This window comes from Schistocerca americana, chromosome 1 (genome assembly GCF_021461395.2).
Source record: "Schistocerca americana isolate TAMUIC-IGC-003095 chromosome 1, iqSchAmer2.1, whole genome shotgun sequence".
NCBI classification, from domain to species: domain Eukaryota; kingdom Metazoa; phylum Arthropoda; class Insecta; order Orthoptera; family Acrididae; genus Schistocerca; species Schistocerca americana.
This window is the reverse complement of record NC_060119.1, coordinates 287,639,439-287,667,406: the sequence shown is the minus strand read 5'-3', so window position 1 is coordinate 287,667,406 and position 27,968 is coordinate 287,639,439. Positions and strand designations below refer to the sequence as shown.

The 27,968-nt window shown below is 43.6% G+C and overlaps 1 protein-coding gene across 1 annotated transcript in view; it reads right to left on the bottom strand.

Annotated features, from left to right (window-relative positions):
- LOC124594741 overlaps positions 1-27,487 on the bottom strand; it is a 422,644-nt gene extending 395,157 nt beyond the window's left edge. Inside the window, exon 1 of the mRNA XM_047133131.1 lies at positions 27,208-27,487. Within this exon, the coding sequence (XP_046989087.1) occupies positions 27,208-27,354 (147 nt within the window). The 5' untranslated portion in view covers positions 27,355-27,487. The remainder of the gene's footprint in view (positions 1-27,207) is intronic.
- Between the last annotated feature and the right edge of the window lie 481 nt (positions 27,488-27,968).

Genomic DNA, 27,968 nt, shown 5'->3' with positions numbered 1-27,968 from the left:
GGACCTCGGAATATTGAATTCCCTAACGATTTACGAAATGGAATGTCCCATGCGTCTAACTCCAATCACTATTGTGTGTTCAAAGTCTCAATTCTCTTCGTGCGGCCATAATAATGTCGGAAACCTTTTCACATTAATTACGTAAGTACAAACGACAGCTCCGCCAATTCACTGCCCTTTTATACTTCGTGTATGCGATACTACCGCCACCTGTGTATGTGTCCATATACAGATGAATTAAATCAATTAAAGCCGGTTCTTTAAACTTTGTTAGTAGACTTTCCCTTGCCAAAGTTCGTTTGTAAGGTTAAGAAGAGTCTGCATAACCTTCTGTTATTTTGTCACGTCTTTACGTTCACCGGGGACTGATGACCTCAGATGTTAAGGCCCATAGTGCTCAGAGCCATTTTACGTTCATCCATCTTACTGCGCTGATTGCATACGACGGGCTGGCATACGTGCACACACCACTTCTCTGGAGTAACTTAGGTTAGTGGTGGAGGATCACATTACCGCTTGCTACCAGTTGTTCACCATCCTCAGTGCTTTTTTGGCGAAGTGAGTAATATTTTCTCCGCTAACTTGGTATTCAGCATGGCGGCGACCGTCTGCAAAGGCTAGCTATGTCTATCCAATTTCGTTCAGTCTAAGGCGACATGTTTAACGTTTGCTTTCGATAGCCAAACAGTCTCAGACTCTAGAAGCCTTCGAGGGCAACGGTTGTATGGTAGCACGTGGCAATCACAAACCAATTTACGAATGTTTTCATTAGGCCTGTTTATTAAAATAACAGCGTCTAGCTTTTTCGTACACATTTTCTGTGTTCGTGTCATGCGTTACATCTACATACGTACTCCGCAAGACATTGTGCTCTGCGAGACGGAGGGTACAGACTCCCAATTTTCGATTTTCTGTCCCATTCCACTCAGGTGCTGAACGAGGCAAAAATGACTGTTTCTGTGCCCTACTCTCTTTCACACTCAATATCCGTATGCGATGTATACGATTGTGACAGCTTAGTCATTGCAGTGTCTTCTTCGAATACATTTTCTTTAAATGTATCCAACAAGATTTTTTTTTTTTTTTTAGAATTGCTTCGTCTTCCTTCCAGGGAGTGCTATTTAAGTTCTCCATACATTTCTGTTATGCTTTCGTGTGTACCGACCTTCTACGACCCTAGCTGGGTGTCTCTGAATTCATTCAGTGTCTGTTGTCTGCATTCTTCATAGAGACCCCAAACACTGCAACAGTATTCTAGATTTGGTCCCACTAACGTCTTGTAAGCGATGTCCTTTACAGATGCATTGCATTTTGCCATAACCCTTCCAACAAATCGCAAGTCTTCCATTCGCCTTCCCTAATACTGATTGCACATGATAGTCTCATTTCATAAACCTTCTTAGTATTACCCCTAAAGACTTACAGGATTTGACATGCTCAAGGTGTCCACCACGTCTCTTGTAATCAGATACTATCCGTTTCTTCCTCTTCGTTACAAGCACTACCTTACAGTCACACACATTTGTAGCGGGATGCTGTTAATTACTACGGCGTTCTGAAAAGTAATGCCTCAGTATTTTTTATTTTGTTCTCAATGTCGGTTGAGGTATTATCTCATGCTGATTACTTGGTCGACTTTCTCTCTTCGCTGATCCAACTTTAAACCCTCTACCGCTAGAGGGCTGAGAGCTGTAAAGTGTAAGCTGGCAGTGTGTGAGTTAACCATGTCGGTGCGAGAGAAACAGCGCGCTGTAAGGGAGTTTCGAACTGCAGAGAACTTGCCTCCCACTGAAATCTATAGAAGAATTAAAGCTGTCTACTATGATGACCATTTCGACATCAGTAATATCCAACATTGGGTTGCTCGTGATCGTAATGAAAAAAAATTGGTGCCAACCTCGAGGTGTGTGACACAGCTCGGAGTGGATGACAGCGTCCGGCACACGACGGGTTGATGAACTTCTCAGAGAAAACAGTCTGATAACACAGACGCAGCTCTCGGGTAAGTGCGTTATAAAAAGAGAGCGTGTACAGGGATTCACTGCAGAACTGCGGTACACAAAACCGTGTGTACGGTGGGGGCCTTGAATGCTTTATCCACACATGGAGCACTCTCTCGTGCCAGACCACACACGAGAGTTGAGACATCTGCAACAATCCGATGACTTCGTTTCACTGTCGTCGATCATCCTCCATTGGCCCCATCCGATTTGCCTCTGTTTCCAAAACTTAAAGAACACTGTAAGTGAGTAGCCTTCACTTTTGTATGTTTTATCGTAAATACCAATCTGGCAAAGAAAACTGACAACCTAAATGTGCTACTGAGCTCAAAGCCACATCACTTATTTGAAACTGAAAAGAATTCTGTGCGTGTGAAAACCGATTCCATTCATGTTGTTGTGGTCTTCAGTCCTGAGACTGGTTTGATGCAGCTCTCAAGCTACTCTATCCTGTGCAAGCTTTTTCATCTCCCAGTACCTACTGCAACCTACATCCTTCTGAATCTGCTTGGTGTATTCATCTCTTGGTCTCCCTCTACGATTTTTACCCTCCACGCTGCCTTCAAATACTAAATTGGTGACCCCTTGATGCCTTAGAACATGTCCTGCCAACCGATCCCTTCTTCTAGTCAAGTTGTGCCACAAACTCCTCTTCTCCTCAATTCTATTCAATACCTCCTCATTAGTTATGTGATCCACCCATCTATTCTTCAGCATTCTTCTGTAGCACCACATTTCGAAAGCTTCTATTCTCTTCTTATCCAAACTATTTATCGTCCAAGATTCACTTCCATACATGGCTACACTCCATACAAATACTTTCAGTAACGACTTCCCTACTGAATCAGTGTGTGCTTGCAGACCAGAAAGGATGGCAACTTCATACTAATGGATGGTTCATAGTGCCAAGCTCTTAGTAAATTGAACTCTATTTTTAATAGATAACATCGCATATTCTCTCAGCCCGTGAAGTTTCATTTAGCTTCCTCTTGCCATTCTGGGTGCTTTACTTTTTTGTCAGGCAGTGCATATGATTCCAGAATGAGATTTTCACTCTGCAGCGGAGTGTGCGCTGATATGAAACTTCCTGACATTAAAACTGTGCGCCGGACCGAGACTCGAACTCGGGACAGTTTTAATTTGTCAGGAAGTTTTAGTGCATATGATAGTTTTGTAGATTTGCTTCACTTACTTTAATTTCCACTACTTCCATAAAAGTATGTTATGTAAGATAATTTTCTCTGTATGTCGATTGTAAAGCAACAATTGCTCGCTCTTTGGTATGTGGGTAGTGATCTCTGTAGTACGGCTGGGAGAAACCGACTGAATAAATCCGATAGCGGTATTTTCGTTTTGAATAATCGTTATTTTTAGGTATTTGTTTGGTCTCGGTTATAACATGTATTTTTTAGTGTCATCGGGTAAAAGAACTAAAATTTTTGGTTTTTAGATACACTTAAAACGCCAGTAATTTTTATTCGCAAAATTTCCACTGATTTGAAATACTAACGTTACTATCGAAAATGGGAAAAGCGACCATTGCCATTTTAATAACAATGCTGACAGAAACGAGCAACAAATACAAGGGATAAGAATTGGTACAGCTATGCTAAGACAGTAATGTACCTGTTACCATGTGACGTGGTCTAATGAATGGTACGCATTTACATGTTATGTGTGAGACTTGTTCCATCTGGTCTATATGGCAGTTTGTCTATATGGTAGTTTCTCGCTGTCGTAGTCGGACATTATTACAGGATCGCACCATCCCTTGTCTGGCAGTATTTTACGAACTGCGGTATCAAGGAAATACAATGCTTCATTTGCTTTGGAAGATTAAGAACAGTGTGAGCCACAACAAACTTGTGACATCATAACAGAAGAACAACTTAACAGCTCATTCATAGCTTATAATTGAAATAGAAAGTAGCTGATCTTTTCCCTGTGTCTACATAATATGCCTGTCTGTGCTGTTTTGGAAACGGATGAATTATCATGAAAAATATAGTTCTTCAGACTTGTTTTCATCCTTGAGCACTGACTATTCGTTCAAATGGTTCAAATGGCTCTGAGCACTATGGGACTCAACTGCTGAGGTCATAAGTCCCCTAGAACTTAGAACTACTTAAACCTAACTAACCTAAGGACAACACACACAGCCATGCCCGAGGCAGGATTCGAACCTGCGACCGTAGCGGTCGCTCGGTTCCAGACTGTAGCGCCAGAACCGCTCGGCCACCAGCGGCCGGCGACTATTCGTAATACCCAAACAGTGCTATGGTCCTCGATTATAGCACCATCTTGAGCAGAATTTCAAAAAATTAGAATCAAAATACTGGTCATATTCGTGGTATTCATCCACTTATGACTTATAGCGAAAAGCTGCAAACAGTGGTTGGACTAAGTTTTCTTTTACTTTCGTATTTAATTTAATATTCTCGTTCTATGTATCTTGAAACCGAGGAAGTCAAAATTTTTTAGTCTTTGTTCGGTTTCTACGTATATTACAGGAAATAATGGGAACAAATAATCCAAAGTCGGTTAGTTCATAAATCGGTTATTTTGTGCGGTTTTTAAACTGGTGCTAAACTGGCGCTGAAAAGAAAAAAACGATGTACCCGAAAACCCGTTGTTTCGCCGATAACCGCCATCCCTGCTCTATACTATCTGGATGTAAAACTCTGGCCTCTGTTCAGCGTGCCTGCAGGTCTCCGTTGTGCGCCATATTGGAGTTAGGGGTTTCATTGATCTGTACGTCATTCGAGCAGTATTTATTTTTTCTAATTATGAACTCTATGTCATTCACAAACAGTCTCTGAAGCAACTATCTATCAGATCAACACAGTACTGCAATACTTCTTTAGGTAACTCCGATGTAACCGAAAGATGTGTTCACATAAACTACCAATTTGGCCATCTCTCTTGTGATTTTGTTCTTGCAGTGGTAACAGATAATATTGATTGTTTTAATAAATCAAAATAATGAAAGCGCACTTAGTATACACATATCTTCCAGCAAAAGCAGTATCATTAACAACATTGTATTTGTAATTTTATTCTTTACGTTGTAGACATCTTTCTGTTGTCCAAATAAGACGCATGTAGTATCCAGAAGTGTATACTATCTTGTTAAAACACTAAGTTTAATTCCCTGTTGAGAGCAATAAAATGTCATATTTACAGCAAGTGTCTCCATAACACTGAGTGGCTACAAATAATTTTGGTAAGCAATACCTCGCTTCACGTACAAAATGTGTAACGGTAATTTGATAAATAGGTGCATTTGTACACGGAAACATCAGTTTGTACTTTCGGAGTACTTACATAATCATTCGTCATTTATCATCCGTAGTGGCACGTCTGAGCAAATGATGCCAAGTTCAAGAGGCCTCTGCACTGTTGGGATATTTCATTTTATGAATTACATGCACTGAAATATTTGGTTAGACGCTACTACTGTTTATAGACAAGATTACGTTTAACGTTGTTACCAAAAACCTAGAAAATTCTTGATCGATTTATTTCAACTTTTTACAAGGTGCTCTAAGAAACATTTGGATGGACATAGGTTAAATTTTACTTTTTTTTTTTTTTTACGTAGTAAAGACAGCCCGATAACCGCCATCCCTGCTCTATACTATCTGGATGTAAAACTCTGGCCTCTGTTCAGCGTGCCTGCAGGTCTCCGTTGTGCGCCATATTGGAGTTAGGGGTCCGTCTTTACTGAAAAAAATATTTTCACGGTTGCTGCACACAGCTATGTTTAAAGTTATAGGTTAAAAATTTTTTAAACGACAATGGGAGGCTTCCAGTCAAAACTGACTGCCAGATAAAAATGCTGTGCTCTGCTGTGAAAATGGGTGGTTTCATTCTATCTCTCTCGCAGACAGGTTTAACTACGACATCAGAGCATTTACCATTAGACAAATTCTTCTCCTATATACATTTTCTCCTTATATATAATCTAAACAAAAATTGTGGACATAAGAATGTGCTATTTTTTTTCTTCCTCGCTATCAGTTGTAACACAAAATACTAAAGTTGTATTTATGGCTTATCAGCTTATTAGAATACTACCACGGAATCTGAACTGTCCAAAAATTTTTAATTCTACCCGCTCGGAGATGAAAATTATGTGAAGTACTGTCATTGAAGGTACTATCCTCGCATGCCCAGCAGCTGGAGTGGTCTCTCCCATACTCTGCATACCAACGATCCCAAATGATTTACCCATTCATTTCAAACGGCCTCAATTTCCAATCAAGGTTCAGTTTGCAATACCAATAAACAACAGTGAAGGTTCGAGAGAGGTGGCAAGCGGAAGTGAACAGAGAGACGGGGGAGGAGAAGATGGGCAAAGAGAAGTGTGAGGGATGGGAGAAAGAAATTAGGAAGTACATCCGATTCCCACACGTATTTAGCAATTGCGTGGTAGTGCCGGGTCCGCTGCTGTAGTATCTAACGGATTTCTTCTTCGTCACATGGCGTTGTTTCGAACAACAGTGTAATGCGTGATAAAGCAGTAAAGTACAATCAAACTTACAATCAGTCAAAAGGTGTTCGGAGCACATTCGAACTGTTGACATCATACAGTAGAACTGTCACCTCTTTTACTTTTATTTCCCGCTAGATTTAAAACTTCCTTTTGCTCTTCCACAGAAATCTGAAATATGTGATGTTACAGATTTATTTGGCCGCAGAATCGTTAAGTGGTCACGTTGAAAGGCAAGAAACCAAGTACGAGAATGTTTCGTCAACTCTGTCAGCTGCAGTTCGTCATTCGTATCAGATGGAACTCACTTTTTCTTTACTGACGCTCTGATGAATGTTTCCAGCAAAAGACAGCTCCTTGTCACACCGCATCATTGTGAATTTTAACTAACAAATTATACGTTTCTACTACCGAAATGCATTAGTGCTCTCCTACTACGGAAGACTAGCAATTTTGCCACGTTCCTGCATCGGTACAATGGGTCTAATTTTGCCGAACTAGCCGCAGGAAATGCCTTTGGCTAGCGTAGCTGGATTTGTTAGCAGAAACGGTTCGGACGTGCCTTCTCAAGGCCACAGTGCACTCTACAGGAAAACAAACGTCGTCTAAATGCAGATGATCGTATTTCTTGCCGTGTTCTCGGCGTCTGCCTGCTACACACTTCCGCGAAAGTTTCGAAATAGCGCATGATGGCAAACACGAGATTCCTCTTTAACTAGATGAAATGACGAAACAACGAAACAGTCACATTGCGATCTCCAAAATAGGCAATCATTTGTTATCCTAAAAGTTTGACTGCACAATTAACTTAATGGTGTGCAACGTAAGAAAGGCTCTCGCTTACCATGCCAAAATCATTTCTGCAGTGTTGTTCAGCGGTGGGCATACTACATAAGATTTTTCGTGAGATGCTTATTTTTGTAACCGAACTTCCGCATTTGAACGTGGAATACCTTTTACACCTGCATTATGTCAATTTAATGAAGCTTAAGAGTTCTCCTACTGAAGAATCATTACAAAATGCGGCCAAAAAGAACGTGAAGTCAAGCAGCTAAAGAAAGTTTTTTCATAACAAAATATCTTTAATTGTATCAAAAACTGACTTGAGATAGATAAAGAGGCAACTAAAAGCGAATCTGTGGATTACAGCGTTGTATGAGTTCGGAATGCAGATTGTGAGAAAACTGTTGGAAGAAACAAGAGTGTAAATTGTACTGTGATGGATATTAAAAACTGAAAAAGACGAAGTATTAAATTAGTTTTTACCATTACAGGCTATACTGAAGTAGGCGTTACTGTGGTATACAATATCAGAATATTAATATACTTACCACGATGTTAGTTGTTTATTTGTTGTTATTTATTCACAACTTCTGGATATTTTTGGATTTTTGTGGTAAGATCCTAAGAGACCAAACTACTGAGGTCATCGGTCCCTGAGTTTAAACACTACTTAATCTAACTGAAACTAACTTACTAAGGACAACAAACACGACCATGACCGAGGGAGGACTCGAACCTCCGGCGGGGGAAGCCGCGCGAACCGTGACAAGGCGCCCCTAGACTGCACGGGCCGCGCGGCTACAACTTCTGTTTAGAATTGATAACCACTCGTATTCAGATAGGCAGGAATATCATTCCACATATGTCTGTCCCACATCCGATTCTAATGCCCATCCCACTGCTTGAAAATAGGGCGTAAATATATCATATCGCAGAGGTTGACTTTAAGTGCTGATACTGCCCGTCAGTTTCGCACTTTAGCAGAAGTTCTTACACACACTAGCGAAAATCACCAACATATGCTCCCCTTGAAATCCAAGACACTACATCGGTACATTTCAAGGAGGAAGGTGGAGGAGATCAGTGTTTAACGTCCCGTCGACGTAGAGGTCATTAGAGAAGGAGCACAAGCTTGCATTAGGGAAGGATGGGGAAGGAAATTGACCGTGCCCTTTGAAAGGCCCCACCCGGCATTTGCCTGAAGCGATTTAGAGAAATCACGGAAAACCTAAATCAGGACCGCCGGCCCCGGGTTGGAACCGTCGTCCTCCCAAATGTGAGTCCAGTCTGCTAACCACTGCTACAGTTCAAGCACAATATACTAGGACCACAGCAGGTCTTAGAGAACAGACCTCCACGAGAAAGACTCACATTTCCGGGACTTTGCAGTGCTCGATACATCTTAGATGCTGGCCATTGACTCCGCTTCACTTACAACACGACTTCATGTTTTAAGGAGAAAGAAGCGCTCGAGCAAGATATAAGCCCCAGATATTTATCCGGTGCGAAAATCCGGGCTATAATTCTGACAGTAAGCATTTATGATCGTCTGAATGTACAGTATTTAAACTTCGTGCACACTATTTGTCACTCACTCTGTCCCGCTCGAGCCGCCAAATGCCCGAGCACGAAGTACTGTACATTGGAGAGAGAACCAGAGCCCTCTCATTTGCAGGATGGTGAAACCTAGGGAAGAGGAGGAGGAGACATCTGACCAACGCTTTTTGGAATTTTATTCGGGAACAAACGCTATTTTACAAAAATAGTAATATGAGCACGTAATACGTCAACATTAAGCACATATACACTAAGACAAAAAAGGAAGAGAAAAAAGAACGACGCACCGCGAAGGAATTGTCCTAATGGGGTGGAAGTCGGTAAATGTGGTGGACATGTACGGACAAACAAATGATTACGATTTCAGAAAAACTTGGATAGTTTATTCAAGAGAAAAACCTCACAAACTGAGCAAGTCAACAACGCCTCGGTCCACTTCTGGGCATTCATTCACAGAGTTGTCGCCTGTCCTCCAGAGGCATATCGTGCCAAATTCTGTCCAACTGGAGCTTTATATCGTTAAAATCCCGAGCCGGTTGTCCATAGTGCTCCAAACGTTCTCAAATGGGGAGGAATCGGGCGACCTTGCTGAGCAAGATCGGATTTGGCAAGCACGAAGACAACCAGGAGAAACTCCTGGCGTGTGTGGGCGGGCATTATCGCGCTGAAATGTAAGCCCAGGGTGGCTTGTCACGAAGGGCAGCAAATGTGGCTGTACTGCTAGGTCGCCGCAGGAGACAACCAGAGAGGTCGCGCCATGAAAGGAAATGGCACCCTAAACCATCACTCCTGGTTGCTGGGCCTTATGGCAGGCGGCAGTCAGGTTGGCAGCCCACCGCTGTCCGGATCATCTCCTGACAAGTCTTCGGCCTGAAATCTGATTGAGTGAAGCAGCTCTTCAGTGATGATTTCCACTTCGAACTGAGCGCCTATGCCCAGCGAACAACTGCTTGCATAAGGCCCAGAGGTGGACCAACGCGTGCTTGACTTAATTTGTAAAGCTCTTTCTCTTTAATAAATCTTCCAATTTTTCTGACATTGTAATTATATGATTGTACGTAAATGTACTCCACATCTACTGATTTCCGTCCCATTAGGATAATTCCTTCGTAGTGCGACGTTCTTTCTTTTTTTTTCTTTCTTAGAATGCACATTAAATAGTATTTTAACAATATTCAGGTACTGACACTGTGCAGCTATACTACGTTTCAAAATCAAAACGAATAAACGTAAGCAGCTGATGAATTAATATGAAATGAAGCCAGTCATTTTCGATTTAAAATTTAATCACCCTAATCGCGTTGAAGAATAACGCATCTTCTACAGATGTACTTCATTTTGACAGTGGCAGCTTTAAAAGCCAAAGAAGGTAACGTACAACAGCGATGTTAGTAATTAAACAGTGGTGCGCTGCTTCTTTAATTACACACTCATTCGTTTCGAATATTTACACCTCATTTGTGAATTGCAACATAAAAATGTCCAAAGCAAAGAAACCTATGGCACCAGCTACAAGTTAGAAACCGCTCACTTCGGCACAACGAACACAGCATGTTACGAATGTCAGAGCCGTAGTTCACAAACCAACTCCTCACTACACTGTGCAGTACTTCGCGCTCGGGCGGTAGGCAGCTGCAGTGGGGCGGTGTGAGCGACAAACAAACGGCACGCGAAAGTTAAGAAGTTGAACGTTCAAAAGGTCAGCTGCGTACCATCAGAATTATGGCCCTAATTTTCGAGAAGGATCGGTTTCTGCGGCTGATATCCTGGTAGTGTCTTTCTTTCTTCTTAAAAATAGAGGTCAAGTTGGTGATGTTTCCTTCTTAGTACAATATTTACCTTGTGTCTTACGTTCAAAGCAGACGGTTCTTGACTCGTACACGACACGTTTATCATATAGCACTACGGCTAGTATACCCCTTATCAATCATTCCAGCAGTTCCCGATGTACCGATGTACTGTAATTGTCCTTAGGTAACAATGGCTCTCTAACAGCCATTGTTGTAGTCGGTGTTAAAACTAAAAACTTCGAACTGTGACGTGGGAAGTAAGCAGAATCGATTCCATCGCTTGATGTAGCACATACATGATTGAAGCTTTTTTCAGATCCTGATAACGCATTAAATATAATTCTATTCCTAATAATATGAACTGTTATTGTTCGTAGAACACCGTATGGCGCGATCGAATAGAATCACAATAAAATGTAGTATTTTATCACATATCAAATGATATTTTCATGATCCATAGGCCCCATCAACATGATGACGCGTCACCAAGTTCCTCCTCTATAACTTTAGCACTTATTTGTCCTCGTCTAATCTTTTCGATCTCTCACTATATCCTCGATGAATTTCCAAAAAAACAAATGTAATTCTCTGTATTCAGGTGCAAATTCTTGACATTATTTTCACCATTCTTTTTTTAGATCGTCAGCTGGCCACTTCGCCATACAGACAGCACGCCAGTGTTTGTATCTCTGCCATCTAGACGTTCGCTCATCACGCACACTGTATTTACTTACACGAATTGATTGTGGACAGTTGGGAATGTGGGTCTCACGGGAAGCGTGCAAGGGATAAGTCCCTGCAGTCGCCCTATTCGTCTGTGTCCTCTGTGGCTCAGATGGATAGAGCGTCTGCCATGTAAGCAGGAGATCCAGGGTTCGAGTCCCCGTCGGGGCACACATTTTCAGCTGTCCCCATCGAGGTATATCAACAACGCTTGTCGGCAGCTGAGGATTTCAATTAATTATCAATTGACTTAGTTTTTTTTTTGTGTTCAGTATATCGCGTGAACACAAGTCATGAGTTAAACTGCAGTAACTACATCGAATAAACATAGTAAAGGAATGTTTGGTTGCTGAGCTCTAACCTAGAACATCTGCTTTGAGACAGCAACGTTGTAGCTCTACCACAGGAAGCAAATGTTCGTTGCATGACACATTTAGTTTCCTGAAAGCCTGTTACAGTTTGCAACAATTAAAGGGAATATGGCAGAAAACAAAGTTGAAATAATCAGGATCATATCGAATGATTTCTCACCAAAGAAATACAGTGGTGAGCTTTGTAAAGAAGTGGAAATGGAAGCGATACGCTTAAGGATAGTGTTGTTGTCGTGATGTGTGGGAGCACCATTAACCGTCTTCTGAAGACCAAAAGGTATGTAAATCCTGAGGTTTTTGGGAAAGCCGTTCCAAGGTCGGGTTCGCTTGTCTGATATCAAGAAATACCCTGGCGTGCAACTTACGGTAAAACTAACTTCCGATTGATGTTTCACTGCCAGGTAAAATAGCTCGATGAAACTTGAGCCATACATAGAAAGAGCTACTGCAATATAGAACAGAAGGTAACGAAGAACTACGCAATGAGACGAGCAGAAACGTCATTTTTATTCAAAGAACATTACAAACGGCGAGGCGTGGTTCTTAACAGTGTGTGATCACCATGGATGGCAGTACTTACGCTCCAACGTGCTCCCATGATGGCCATAAGGTTGGTAAGGGATTCTTTTGGTAGGCTTCCCATTCCTTCACCAGCGCGGTTGACCACTGTTGGTTGGTAAATCTGGACGTGCTGCTGTACGTCTCCCCAAGGCATCCCACACGTCCTCGATGGGTTTTAAAGCGGAAGAACGGGCAGGTCAGCCCATTCACCGAAAGTAGTTGCCTTGCCACAGCTCCTGCACCTGTGTTGCGCTACACGAACGCGAATGCACCCCTCGAAAGACGCACATTGGAAAGGAGGAAGATTTGTAGACCAGTACCTCCATGTAGCACTATGCTTCCCCGTACGATAACAACCTGAACCACCAAAACGACCATGTTCCACAATGCTGGACTTACTCTTGCGTGGCAAGAGGTGTGCACCTTGGAACATTACCAAAGATGATCGTACTGGTGGTGTACGTGTTTTGGTGTGAGGAAGCTTAATGTAGCATGGGCGTACTGACATCCAAATCTTTGAACACGGTACGTTCGAGCCCGCATCTCGTGGTCGTGCGGTAGCGTTCTCGCTTCCCACGCCCGGGTTCCCGGGTTCGATTCCCGACGGGGTCAGGGATTTTTCTCTGCCTCGTGATGGCTGGGTGTTGTGTGATGTCCTTAGGTTAGTTAGGTTTAAGTAGTTCTAAGTTCTAGGGGACTGATGACCATAGATGTTAAGTCCCATAGTGCTCACAGCCATTTGAACCATTTGGTACGTTCGACGGTCAACTGCATGGTGACACTGACTCCACACAACCGACTGACACGTCCGGCCGCTGTGGCCAAGCGGATCTAGGCGCTTCAGTCCGGATCCGCGCTGCTGCTACGGTTGCAGGTTCGAATCCTACCTCGGAGATGGATGTGTATGATGTCCTTAGATCAGTCTATGGGACTGATGACCTTAGATGTTAAGTCCCATAGTGCTTGGAGCCATTTGAAGCATTTTTTGACTGACACGTACACCCAGGTCGCTCCATCACTGTCAGCGGTGGAGGATCACGAGACCCTCTAGCACCACTGCTACACCACCTACAGAGCTCCGTTGCGATCACTTTTTTAAGACGCTAACCATATTTCTTTCTGGTGGGCTAATTACTAGTGTAAGACACGACGTATACTACATACTGATGGGATGAATTTCCATTAACAACAGTTATGTAAACGAGGCTTTTCCACGCCATTACGATGGCGTAAGCGTTGAAACCCGTAATGGTTAAAATAAGAAAGCTATGACTGGAGCATAAGTTGAAATATTTTCATTGCTGCGTGATGTTGTACCGGATGCGAGATTATAAATACAGTAATTATTGTTCAGGGATAGCTCTGCCACGTGACTCTTCCTACCATTGGCACCAACAGGCAGCAGCTTTCGCCCAGCCTCCGTGTTGCTGCTAGGTCGTCCTCGTGACGAGTTCTGTCGTTCTGGGAGAAGACTCGGCGCGTGTACTGTCGTGAGTCACTCGTAGCCTAGAATAATCCCTCCCCCCCCCCCCCCCCCCCCCCGCCCCCTCCTTTCTCCCACTCAACTTTTATGCATTACCTCCGTTCTGCAGTGCCAGCCAGCTGTTGTCAAGCCTCGTAGGACGACTGAGACTCGCTTAGATGACCGTATAGCAAAACTTACAATCGCGAAAAGCATCAGTGTGCATCCTAGAGTCTTCCTTCCTGTCCATGTAACATAGGCATCTGTCAACATCAAATCATCAATGACGGAACAGTAGCACAACTGGCGAATCATGGCACAACGAACTGACTGAAGTTTAGCAAAGGAAACGTCACTGAAGTTGCATTATCGAACCATTTTGTACATGTTTAAATAAACGAACGAACGTTGTTCTTCCCACAGAATTGATTACCGATATTACCGATATGTTCAAGCAGCTACCATACCTTAAACGGAGGTAAAATCTACTGAAAATGCACGGATGAATTACAGAGTTGAAGGATGTAAAATAAAATCCATACAGAGACAGAAATGTAGCAATAAACAGAAGTTTCGATCCCGAGAATAAAAACTGAGTAGCTGATGCAGACGTCGATGATGTATGAGGCCCAACAACTTATTAAATGAACAAGAAACACAAGATGTGCCAGTATCAGATTTTGAGGAATCATCACAGCTATACTGAATCACACAGCGCTCTGTAAGTTGTCTAACCTTTGTTCATAAATTAGTATACTGTCGTTATCTTTATTTTAGGGTACTTCCAATTAGTTTCTACAATAAATCGTAAAAGAAAGTTCTTACCAATACACGAAAATTACTAAACAAAAAGATATCTCACCAACACACACACACACACACACACACACACACACACAAGCGCGCGCGCGCGCACACACACACAACGCAATGCGAACAACAAATTCGCGTGCGCTCATAGGCTAAGCCTAGGGACCGATGACCACAGCAATTCGGTCCCACAGTCCTTACCACAAATTTCCAGTTTTCAAAAAATTCGCTCCGCGTAAACAACAATGGACGTCAGCGCACCGAAATATGACAGTTGGCAGCACTGCCAGCAAAATAACAAGAAACTCATGGATATAGACATAGCTGGTGGCATGGAATGCAAAAGTTTTTAAAATACTGAGCAAATGGTCAAGGAACTTTCTGCTGGACTGAACAAACCAACAACAAACAGTGCACTACATCACGGATGTAAATAGATGATGTAAGAAGTCGTAAGTAGAATTAATAAGATTTCAAGCTCGTCAAAGAAGTGGCGTAGCTTATGAAAAGAGACGAACACTAAAAACTAAATAAATGTTTAAAATTATGTAGACACATCTCTTATATAAGTAAATCATGTGTTGCAGGCCTCTGAAGATGCTGCAGGAAAGAAAAAAAACTAGATATGTACAGTTACCATTTAAAAATCTCTTTATAGGGTCACAGTAAAGATCGTTATATAAAAATTAAACCTCAATAATGGGGATTCATTGCTATAATAATTTCTCCCTAATTTCCCACCCACACATTTAGAGAGATCAAATTTGAGACATCTCATCGTGATGGGAATACTTTATGTTCTCGATCACAGTTTGGTACATTCGAAGCAGGTACTCTCACATTGTTACAACTTTGAAATTAGTTTTTGATGTTAATCATGAAAATCACTTAACACTCAGGAAAAATCCAGTTCGATTGCGTTCGTAATCATACACCCGATGTGTCATCTTTTTTTCGTTTCTGAGAAACGAAGCCACGTTAACAATAGTTTCGTATCCTTCAGCTTTAACCGAATATATCATTTCTCTTATCAGACCTAACACCTTCCGTAAACTACATAATTGTAAAATGTACAATAGTGTATGAATGGCAGCAATGGTGCAACATCTTCTCTTTATACAAGTGAGATATTCCCCTTGCAGTTATTTTTAATTATTGGCTCGAACTCTAAGTCCGTCAAATATTCGCGGGTGGTAATGAGAGATACTGAAGTACATTGGTAGGGGGGGGGGGGGGGGGGGGGGGGACGAGAAGCAAGATCACTGGACTAAGTGCGTCTACTTAATAATTTATAATGTTTCTCGGGGTTTATGTTCCTGACTGTATCGTCAATGGGCTCTGCTGTCATTTGCGGCATAAGTTGGTTCCCTTATTGGAGCCAAAGACAGAATAACCACTTGCTCCGCCAGTGGCGACATGATTTCATTTCCTCTTTCTCACAGACCACCGTCTTGAGGAATTTGGATGCAGCAGACTTTGTCAAAAGTCCTACAGATCATGTTGACATGGTTGTCTCAGCCAGACATATATCTCATCCTTTACGTGTATGTTCTGCGTAACGTATCACTCTGTGTAAATGAAAGGCCAAGACAGCGTTTTCGTGGAACATCTGACGCAACTATTTCGCGGGGAACATCTTAACAGACGGATGATCACTGAAAATGCCTGATGTCCTTTCTTCGTAAGATAAAGGGGAAATGTTAAGGATTGGATCCAAGCCATCAGTGAATAGTCCGATGTTCAGAAGCTTTCCCTTGACAGTTCAACACTATTAACTTTTCAGATAACTTACTGGAATGCCGTCACTTCCTCCACGTGCACAACCTGAAACTCCAGCAAGTAAATGCTGTGCAAGTGAATTCCACAAGATAAAACACACACACGAACCAATTTCGACATGTGCTCACTTTTTAATCAATAACCATTACAAAGTGCACACAGATGGATTTGCGATGGGAAGCCCTTGTCACCTACTACTTCAAATTTGTTTGTGGAAGATTTCGAGGAAATTGCCTTGAAATCGGCGGCTTTGCAACCTCCGTGTTTTCTCAGATATGTGGGGGATATGCCGTTTGGCCTCATGGCAGTGAGAACTTGAACGACTTCTTAGAAAACGTGAATTCACCTCCACCCGAATATTCGTTTCAGGGTGGAGATGCAAAATAACGGTTGCTTCCCTACCTTGATGTGTTCGTCAGATGAAAGGCTGGTGGTACATTGGGACATGCTGTTTGTAGGACTCCTACTCACATTGATTTCTATCTACAGGCTAACAGCTGTCACGATCCGGTTCAGTGTGAAGGTGTACTTCGTACCTCGGCCACGTCAGAGTTGGTCAGCCGGATGAGTGATGACAGTACCGATTTGGCACCAAGGACTGCGCCTTCCTACTTTACGCGGGGAGAATCTCTAAGTAGACTGGTCGTATTTTGCGGAAATATGACGTGAAATGCGTTTCCCTAGCTCCATCCAAGATTAGGGTCCTATAAAGTTCCGTGAAGGATGATCTTGGTTGGCGTCAGGCAGGTGTCTATCGTATTCCTTTTAGCTGTGGCATGTCATATATACCTCAGGTCAGATTATCAGGGCAGTGGAGGACCGGTACACTGAGCTTAAGCGTCACTCACACAACAGCCGAGCAAAGCTGCAATTGCAGAAAATTTTCTTGGTACCGGTTGTCCTATGGAACGTAACACGGAGATTCTGGCATTCACATCAAGCTATTGGGATAGAGCTACTAACGAAGCAGACGAGATTAAATCAGCAAGTCACCTTGTACATAGAGGCAGAGATTCTTCGTGTAATCCTACTCTCTCCCTTGTCAAAAGAGAGAGGGACAGAGTTAATGCTGTCCCACGAGTTGCTTGGAAATTTTTACTATCGATAACTTCTTGCGTTAGTCATATTTGGTTGTGTGGTGGCGCGAGCGTTTGGTGTGTGTGTGTGTGTTTATCTCTCCGGAATTACTCTGCAAAACGACGTTTCAAATTCACTTTCACAGCGCTTGTTCGCTGCAGTTTTGTCTTGAAAATGAGAGGGTGTGCACCTGTTGAAAGCTCTGCGACTGTCTAGTCGTCACGCGGCTGAATTCCTGTTAGCTACCTGTACGTTGTATAAGCCGGGAAGAACTGAAGTTTCACACTGTTAACATTTATTCTTCCAAGAGGATCGACCCAGTTACCTCTTGGTCAGTTATCACACCAATGGCTTGGTTTGGTGACCTCGACTACGAAGATTGGTACTGAAATTAAAAAAAAAAAAAAAGCACTCCGTCTTCAGGCCACGAATGGTCTACCGGGACCATCCGACCGCTGTGTCATCCTCAGTGGAGGATGCGGATAGGAGGGACGTGGGGTTACCACACACTCTCCCGGTCGTTATGATGGTACTCTTGACCGAAGCCGCTACTATTCGGTCGAGTAGCTCCTCAATTGGCATCACGAGGCTGAGTGCACCCCGAAAAATGGCAACAGCACATGGCGGCCTGGATGGTCACCCATCCAAGTGCCGACCACGCCCGACAGCGCTTAACTTTGGTGATCTCACGGGAACCGATGTATCCACTTCGGCAAGGCCGTTGCCCGGTACTGAAATAAGCGTAAATGAAATGGAAGATGACAGCGACCCTTTCTTGAGAAATAGTAATCCACTATATTTTCGATATTGGCTTGCTGCACTGTTTGGTTAACTTAACCGTTTTGCAGGTCTTCAGACCCCGCTTCGCGCAAGAATACACGGTATCGAGTGAGGGAGTGTCAGTCTTACGCAGCAGGACGCTACCAGGAGAGGTGTGCCTAGCCGCTTCTGACGTCAGAGCCGCGGGCTGGTTGGAACGTTGCCTCAGGGACCTGGCAAACGATCCCATGCGGCGCGTCACCTCTGCTTCTGTAATGCGTGTCAGCGGCGCAAATTGTGCACGGCTGGGGTGTCTGTCAAACAGAGATGAAGGCGTCCGGCGATGCGACAGTGGCGCGGTATGGCCCATCTGCTGGCCTCGGGCCATTCTGCTACTGAGTCAGGACACGTGCTACTTGGCACCGCGTCGCTAATTCTGTTATTTACACCTGTAATCTGCAAACCACTGTGATGTGCATGGCACAGGTTACGTCCCATTGCACCAGTTATTAGGGTTTATTCCCGTTCCATTCACCTACGGAGAAGAGTGATTGTTTATATACCTCTGTGTTTGCTGTAATTAATCTACCCTTGTCCTCCCGATCCCTTTCTGAGCGATACCTATGGAGTTGTATATTTCTAGAGGCATCACTCAAATCCGGATCTTGAAACTTTGTTAGTACTTTCTCTAGGGATAGTTTATGTCTACGTGGGGGGGTCTGTCAGTTCAGTTTCGTCAGCATCCTGCGACACTCTCCCATGGGTCAAACAAACCTGTAACGACTCGTGCTTCACTTCTCCGTCTGCATTCAATATCCCTCGCTAGTTCTATTTGATACGGGTCCCACACACTTGAGCAATATTCTAGAATTTATAAACAATCTTTCTTTGTAGACTGATTCCATTTCCCCAGTATTCTACCTATAAACCAAAATCTACCACCTGCTTTATCCACGACTGGGCCTATCTGATCTTTCGATTGCATTAATCATGGTATAGGGATAGCGTCTTTGATCAGTAACCAAAACGTCCTCGGTCCTTGGTTTGAAACACGCCACTGCTTGCCTTTTGATTAATAATCAGCATTGGCGGCCGAAGACTTCCGGCATAAGTTGTCACCCTCGTTCTGCCAACGGCCTTGTCAAAGAGGGCGAAGGAGCGGGCAGAGGCTCAGGGCGTCGTTTTGTCCTTCGATTGGGAAACTGCCCCTAAAGGCCGAGGAATCAACAATGGTCTACGGCATGAGGATGCAGAAGGCAATGGAAACCACTGCATTAAAGACACAACGTGTATCCCCAGGACATGTGCCCTGTAATTCAAAAAGTGTCATGAGCAGCTCTCCGCTACAGACACAGCAATAAGGAACATCTCCATAGGCAGTACAGTTGAAGTGGAATGGACATCTCTAAAAAAGGCAATCACAGAAGTTGGAAAGAAAAACATAAGTACAAAGAAAGTGACTGCGAAGAAATCGTAGGTAACAGAAAAAATACTTCAGTCCATCGATGAAACAAGGAAGTACAAAAATGTTCAGGGAAATTCAGTATTACAGAAATACAAGTCGGTGAGGAATGAAATAAATAGTGAGTGCAGGGAAGCTAAGAGAAACGGCTGCAGGAAAAGTGAAGAAATCGAAAAAGAAATAATTGTCGGAAGGACTGGTGGTGGTGGTGGTGGTGGTTAGTGTTTAACGTCCCGTCGACAACGAGGTCATTAGAGACGGAGCGCAAGCTCGGGTTAGGGAAGGATTGGGAAGGAAATCGGCCATGCCCTTTCAAAGGAACCATCCCGGCATTTGCCTGAAACGATGTAGGGAAATCACGGAAAACCTAAATCAGGATGGCCGGAGACGGGATTGAACCGTCGTCCTCCCGAATGCGAGTCCAGTGTGCTAACCACAGCGCCACCTCGCTCGGTCCTCGGAACGACTGACTTAACTCTTAGGAAAGTCAAAATAGCCATCGGTGACGTTAAAGTCAAGGGTGGTAGCATTAAGAGTGCAAAGGGAATTCCACTGTTAAATGCAGAGGAGAAAGCGGATAGGTAGAAAGAGTACATTGAAGGCCTCCATGAGGGGGAAGATTTGTCTGATGTGATAGAAGAAGAAACAGGAGTCGATTTAGAAAAGATAAGGGATCCACTATTAGAATCAGAATTTAGGAGAGCTTTGGAGGACTTACGGTCAAATAATAAGTCAGAAGGGATAGATAACATACCATCAGAACTTCTAAAATCATTGAGGGAAGCGGCAGCGAAACGGTTATTCACGTTGGTGTGTAGAATGTATGAGTCTGGCAACATACCATCCGACTTTTGGAAGAATACCATCCACACAATTCCGAAGACTGAAAGAGCTGACAAGTGCGAGAATTACCTCACAATCAGCTTGACAGCTCATGCATCCAAGTGGCTTGCAAGAATAATATACAGAAAACTGAGGATGTGCTAGATGATCAGTTTGGCTTCTAAAAGGGTAAAGGCACCAGAGAGGCAATTCTGAGGTTGCCGTTGATAATGGAAGCAAGACTGAAGAGAAATCAAGACACGTTCATAGGATTTGTCGACCTGGAAAAAGCGTTCGACTATGTGAAATAGTGAACGATATTCGAAATTTTGAGAAAAATAGGGGTAAGCTATAGGGTCAGACAAACAGTACACAATACGTACAAGAGCCAAGAGGGAATAATAAAGAGTGGACGACCAAGAACGAGGTGCTCGGATTAGAAAGCGTGTAAGACAGGGATGTAGTCTTTCCCGCCTACTGTTCAATCTGTATGTCGAAGAAGCAATGATGGAAATAAAAGAAAAATTCCGGAGTGAAATTAAGATTTAAAGTGAAATATCAATGACACGATTGCTATCCTGAGTGAGAGTGAAGAAGAATTAAATGATCTGCTGAACGGAATGAACAGTCTACTGAGTACACAGTATGGTTTGAGAGTAAATCGGAGAAAGACGAAGGTAATGAGAAGTAGCAGAAATGAGAACAGCGAGAAACTTAACATCAGGATTGATGGTCACGAAGTCAATGAAGTTAGGGAATTCTGCTACACAGGCAGTAAAATAACCAATGACGGACGGAGCAAGGACATCAAAAGCAGACTATCACTGGCAAAAAGGGTATTCCTGGCCAAGAGAAGTCTACTAGTGTCAAACACAGGCCTTAATCTGAGGGAGAAATTTCTGAGAATGTACGTCTGGAGCACAGCATTGTATGGTAGTGAACATGGACTGTAGGAGAACCGGAACAGAAGAAAATCGAAGCATTCGCGATGCGGTGCTACAGACGGATGCTGAAAATTAGGTGGAGTGATAAGGTCTGCGCAGAGGAGAGGAGTATGTGGGAGACGCTGACAAGAAGAAGGGACAGGATGATAGGACATCTGCTATGACATCAGGGAATATCCATGGGACTAGAGGGGCAACTAGAGGCAAAAACTGCAGAGAAAGACAGAGATTGGAGTACGTCCAGTAGATAATTAAGGACGTAGGTTGTAAGTGCTACTCTGAGATGAAGAGTTTGGCACAGGAGAGGAATTCGTGACGGGCCGCATCAAACCCGTCAGAAGACTGATAACACGAAATAAAAAAAAAGTCCCTACGAAGTACTACACCCAGATAACTGTATATTTTGGCCGATTCCAACCGTGACTCATTGGTATTATAGTTATAGGGTTTCATGAAGAGCACAGTAGCACAGTTTTACATTTTTGAACATTTAAAGCAAATTGCCAATCTTTGCACCATTTTGAAATCTTGTCAAGATCTTAGAGAATATTTAGGCAGTTTCTTTTAGACAATCCTTCATTACACATAACTGCATAATCTCTGCAAAAGACTGAGGTTACTATTAAGATTGTTACAAAGATCATTAATACACGCCATGTAGTGCATGGGTCCTAACACACTTCTACATCTGACGATTACTGACCGTCTCAGATAACATACTGCATCCTTCCTATCAAAAAACCATCAATCCAGTCACAAATTTCGTTTGGTATCCCATGTGACCGTACTTTTAACTTCTATCAGTCATACCCTCCGTCTTGCAAACGGTGGGTGAATACTACGGTGTGGGATTCTTCTGCGTTATCTCAGCGGCCCAGGAACAAAATAGATCACAGCGTCGATTTCACGTTACGGGGAGGCGCGACTGCCCCGTATTAAATCCGACTCGTTATTTAAGGATGGGCGCTTGTGTGAGCCGACAAGCCTGGCTTTTGTTTTTAGGTTGTTTCGAACGTCTAACTACGTAACTACCGGTCTGTTATCCGCGTCTCGCGGCCGATTGCATTGTATTGTATGGAACTGGGGACCCAGAAACGACGGAAAGGCTTCGTCCCCGCCCCACACCGCAGTCCACTCACCTCACCGCCGCCCTGCACCGAACCCAGGGTTATTGTGCGGTTCGGCTCCCAGTGCCTTCCCCCCCCCCCTCCCCCCCCCCCCCCCCACACACACACACACCGGGAACGTCTCACACCAGACGAGTGTAACCCCAGTGGTAGAGTAATTATGGTATACGCGTCCGCGGAGAAAGTGTTTGCGCAGCAGTCGCCGACATAGCTCGCCTCCGATACACGCCATGTAAACACTTAGAACTCTTTCTCCCAGTTGAACATGCCATTTACTCCTGATGCAGACGGATGGGGTACACGAATTCCGTAGTGTGTGTGTGTGTGTGTGTGTGTGTGTGTGTGTGTGTGTGTGTGTGTTTTGGAGGGCGGTTATTGGGGGAGGGGGGTAGTATTGACGTCATGGAATGGAATCTGGCCACTATCTACCACTAACATTGGGAAAAGCCATATAACAACGGCGACCTCGCAAGAGAAGCGTGAAACAGCGTCTAAGAAGAAAGACTTTAGAGATAAATAGCCAGAGGAAGCGTATTATTTTATTTGACTATTTTCGCTCATCAGATGAGAGCGCCTTCAGATATTCATTGTTCTAGAGGCAACAGGTTGGAAGTCTAAAGTGCCGCTCACCACCACAGTCAGCACAAGTTGGTGTCAGCTGGGTCAAAGTTATCAGCCAATTTTATCGAGAGAGGTCACTAGAGATTGCTCCTGATGAACCATTTGTTGAATGCGGACTTCAAGATCGGCACTTCTTGCATGCTGGCGCTGATTTTTACCTTCAACCTTCGTACTATCCCAAATTCGGCCACAACAGTATAGACGCAGACCTTTCATCAAACTAGATTCTTCAATATACAATGTCTACTGAAGTCTTACAAAGAAGAAATATGAGATGCCTGCGTTAGTTCCTAAGTCAGTTAATGAAAAAGGAAATTCCCTCGTTTTACAGCGCAACGGAGAACAGCTTAAAAAAATGGGTAGCTCAGTAAAATAGAATGTCGGGAGCAGGCGTACGGCCCTGTACTCCAAATGAAGACAATGTGGCAGAAGGCAGCTTTGGAGCTAACGTCTCGCTGAGGCTGAGGAACAACAGTTCACCCAGATACAAATGGGCTATGGGCTTGTTGCAAGTACCGGCCCAGCATTCGCCTGAAGTTGTAATGGGCACAGGAAACCTAGACCAGGGTGACTGAATGGTGCTTTCAATCGCGTAATCACTCAAACTCCTCTCGTAAGAAAAAATGAGCCACATGAATGTGGGAGTACAGAGTTATATTGAAAATTAAGAAGATAGATGAAGGATGACATGAACAGCTGTTACATAGAACGTGGCAGATACATGTCTCTGGAGCACGTCCATTGGGAAGTTTAAAAGAAAGGGGGCATTTTGATACTACTTATAGGTCATTAAGAGTAGCAGAACTCTTAGAACGTAGACAAGAGAGTCGGCTGTAGCAGATACTGAAATATGTCAAGATTGACATGGTATATAAACAAATTCTCGACTGTATCTAGGTAGTCGAAATGTCAGAGTAACATAATTGCTCATACAGAGGAAACTCTATTATGTCCTTAGTGTACCTCCTGTCCTGAGACTGATAAAGAAAATGTTCATTTTTAGCTTTCATCGTTATCATAAATTTACGGGAAATTTGACAGTGAGCGACCAAAAATCCATTCCATAATTTGTTTTATATAATGCTAAAGCTACTTCGAGGAGAGAATACGGTGAGAGGGAATAAGGGAGCGGTGAGAAGTCGGCGAAATAGTAGTTAAAACCTGCTGAAATCATTTCATAGAGTCAAATTCAAAAACTAATAGAAAGCGTATTCGACAACGCCAATCGTTCATACCACTGCTTCCGTCACCTTGTAATCGGTTCTCTGTCGCCTTTTCCATGGACCTTTGCTGGGTGCTAAGTTGCCAACTACAGTCTGTATTGCTTGGACAGTCGAAGAAGCCTCTCAGATTAGGTACTACTCTTTACGATGGGGAATCTGGCATGGACAAGTGGTAATCCAAAATGTTTCCTCAACGTGCATCAGCACGACCCTATGAACTGCAGCCCCGTGTCTTTTGGACTGGTGTATCCGTAAATGTGTAGTTCTTATCAATGGTTGGACAGACATATATGCGTAAACTGACAGCTTATGGCTGTCAATGATGGCATAGGTGACTCCTACATTTACGAACACGTGAAGAGCTTGCCTGCAGACAATGTGGTTCTTCATCGGTGATGCTACATTACCTCCGATGTTATTGCATTTTCAGTCCATTTTTGTGTTTGCACCTGTGTAGATGTAGCACTAACGAACTATATACTCCTATGCTGTGTACTAATTAATTGTGGAACACTAAAATTTATACTCTGAGTAGCATGTTAATATTTGTACATCAATAACGACAAAAATAATGAACATATGCAAGAAATTTAACGGTTTATCTCTTCTGAGATCTAAAAACAGGAAAGGACAGCTTAACTGAGAGCTACTAAATGAAGTAATTCTTATGCAGTAACAGTGTGGAAAGAAGGAATCATGATTTGTGCTTCGAGAGAACTAAACTGTGGCATGGCACCATTGTTGGTAAACCTGGGGAGACGAAGGGTTGTGTTGGACGGAAGGAGGCTCTCCGTCCAAAAAAGCAACCACATAGATTAGAAAAAATGGTGCAAATGGCTCTGAGCACTATGTGACTTAACATCTGAGGTCATCAGTCCCCTAGAACCTAGAACTACTTAAACCTAATTAACTTAAGGACATCACACACATTCATGCCCGGGCAGGATTCGATCCTGCGACCGTAGGAGACGCGCGGTTCCGGACTGAAGTGCCTAGAACCGCTCGGCCACCGCAGCCGGCACATAGATTAGCTCAGTCGGTAAAATCACTGCCTGCGAAAGTTAAGAATCCGTCCAGATGCTGTGGCAGGTACCAAATGTTAACTGTATATAGTAAGAACCAGCCACAAGTTTGTTTTGGTTTGTTTATTAAAAACACAGTTGTCGTTTTCGAATTGATCATTCACCTTCACACGGGGTACGTGTTTTTATCAATACATGGGAACACTGGATTAACTGTAGGTTACTGAACCCTCGTACAATTGACAATTGCTGTAGGACATAAAACTGGGCATTTTGTATTTAATTTCGCACGTAACAAACCATTGCAGATCTAATAATTGTAATTAACTAATGCATAACGTACAAATTATGACTTACTTTGAATAAAACTTGGAATAGCACACTCTACGACGCTTTAGTAGCAATGATACACTTTCCCCGCTTTGGTGTTCTTGGGTTGATGAGTTGCCTTGGATTCACCACCAGAAACATTTGCTTTTATCGTCTGTCTTGTAACAATAACATTATTGTTGTTATTCATGTTTGCACACAATCACTATGTTCTTCGTTATGATTCTGGTTCGTTGGGCAACAATGTAGATTATTTCCCTATATGATATGAGTCAGTCAAAAGAGTTGTTGTTGACCAGTGAATAGATGTATAGGCGGCAGTGTTTTTATGTAATTACGAAGTACTTCATAAGTATTATTCTTTCTAAACAGATGATAAAAATAAATGTTGCTGGTGGTGATTTCACGACAGCTCATCTTTAAACCGATGTTCACGCGTTTTGATGAAAACATGTAAGCCATCTGAATATGGAAACTGTAACGATGTTTTTTTTAAAGAAAATATAGCAAATAGTTGCTGTTGTGAACCACCAACGTTCTCTGACACGTAACAGATACAGTTCTCTTATAATGTTAATATTTGAGAAACAAGCACGGTACGTAAGTATTTTGTTTATCGTCTAGAATCACTCTTGCCGGCCGTTGTGGCCGTGCGGTTCTAGGCGCTCCAGTCCGGAACCGCGCTGCTGCTACGGTCGCAGGTTCGAATCCTGCCTCGGGCATGGATGTGTGCGATGTCGTTAGGTTAGTTAGGTTCAAGTAGTTCTAAGTTCTAGGGGACTGATGACCTTAGATGATAAGTCCCATAGCGCTCAGAGCCATTTGAACCATTTTTGAAGAATCACTCTTCAGGAATGGGGTCCACTCCGTTGAATTCTGTCGTGACAAGTAAGTAAAAACACCTGCAGCCGTCCTTATGATTTGATTTTATTATATTTTGTCCCTACCAGTTTCAACGCTTCTGTGCGTCATCTTCAGGCTGTTTATGATGCGATACAGGTTGATATGACCCCCATGCATACCTCATGCATACCCCGATGTTGACAACAGATGTGGTATGCATGGGGGTCATATCAACCTGTATCGCACCATAAACAGTCTGGAGATGACGCACTTACGCGTTGAAACAGGTAGCGACAAAATAAAATAAACTCATAACGACGGCTGTAGGTGTTTTTATTTACTTGTCACGATAGTAAACGGCTGTCGTCCCAGAGACCTCCTGCTAAAAGGATGGACGTACAAAAACCCTTGAATTCTATTCTACATCGACGATTGACCTAAGCAGAACAACGTCAAGAAATAAGCGCATTTAGGCACGAAAAAAAATCTTTTAGACCGAGGACTGTTCACGCTACCCCAACACTGATCATCTTCGGCAACCAGAAATATGGCGTTGTGAGATTTGTCACATAACAGCTAATCGATACCGAAGTTCATGGCGTGAATTTCTCGGGACCGCTGCGCCGGCGTCAGCACGAGTTGGACTCACCAGCTGCACCAGCTTGATGATGCCGGGCGTGGTCCTGAAGTAGGGCACGTTGATGCCGAAGGGCAGGCGGCTGGCGCCCTGCGGGCCCGGGTCGCTGTTCACCTGGGCGGTGCCCGTCGTGACGGTGACTTTGGTCTCGGCCATCATGGCGCGCACACTACAACACGCAGTACACGGGACGAGCGGACGGGATGGGTTATCGCGGCGCGCGTCTGGCCTCTACTGGCCCACTGCTCGCGGCCACGCTTTTCGCTGCGGGCAGGATAGCAGCAGCGTCGGAGGCGAGGTACTGCGCGCGGGGGGAGCCAAATCTGCCTAGGCCAGCAGCAGGGAAGGCACGGGAGGGGGCAGCTTTTGCGCAACCGCCCGCTGCAGCCGACAGGGTTGTTAGTGTTTTCCTCCTGAGACCACCAGACCGACACCGCCACTACCCAGGTAAGTACAATTGGCATCGCTGCACCGACACCAGGGCGCCAAGAAGGCAACAAGTAATAAGTGATCAGCGGCGCTTCTTGTAGTCTTACGGCTCAAAATCAACCAGTATTGCACCCCTTTCCCGCAGGGGATGCCGGGTGCGGCGAAATCAAGTAAAGTGTGTACAAAACTACGAGGGCAATCCCAAAAGTAAGGTCTCCTATTTTTTTAAGTACATAGACCTGTTTATTTCTACAATGGTTCACATCAGATTACATCTTGAACATTTAGCTATTTTTCGACATAATCACCATTTCAGTCTATGCATTTTTGTAGACGCTGTGGCA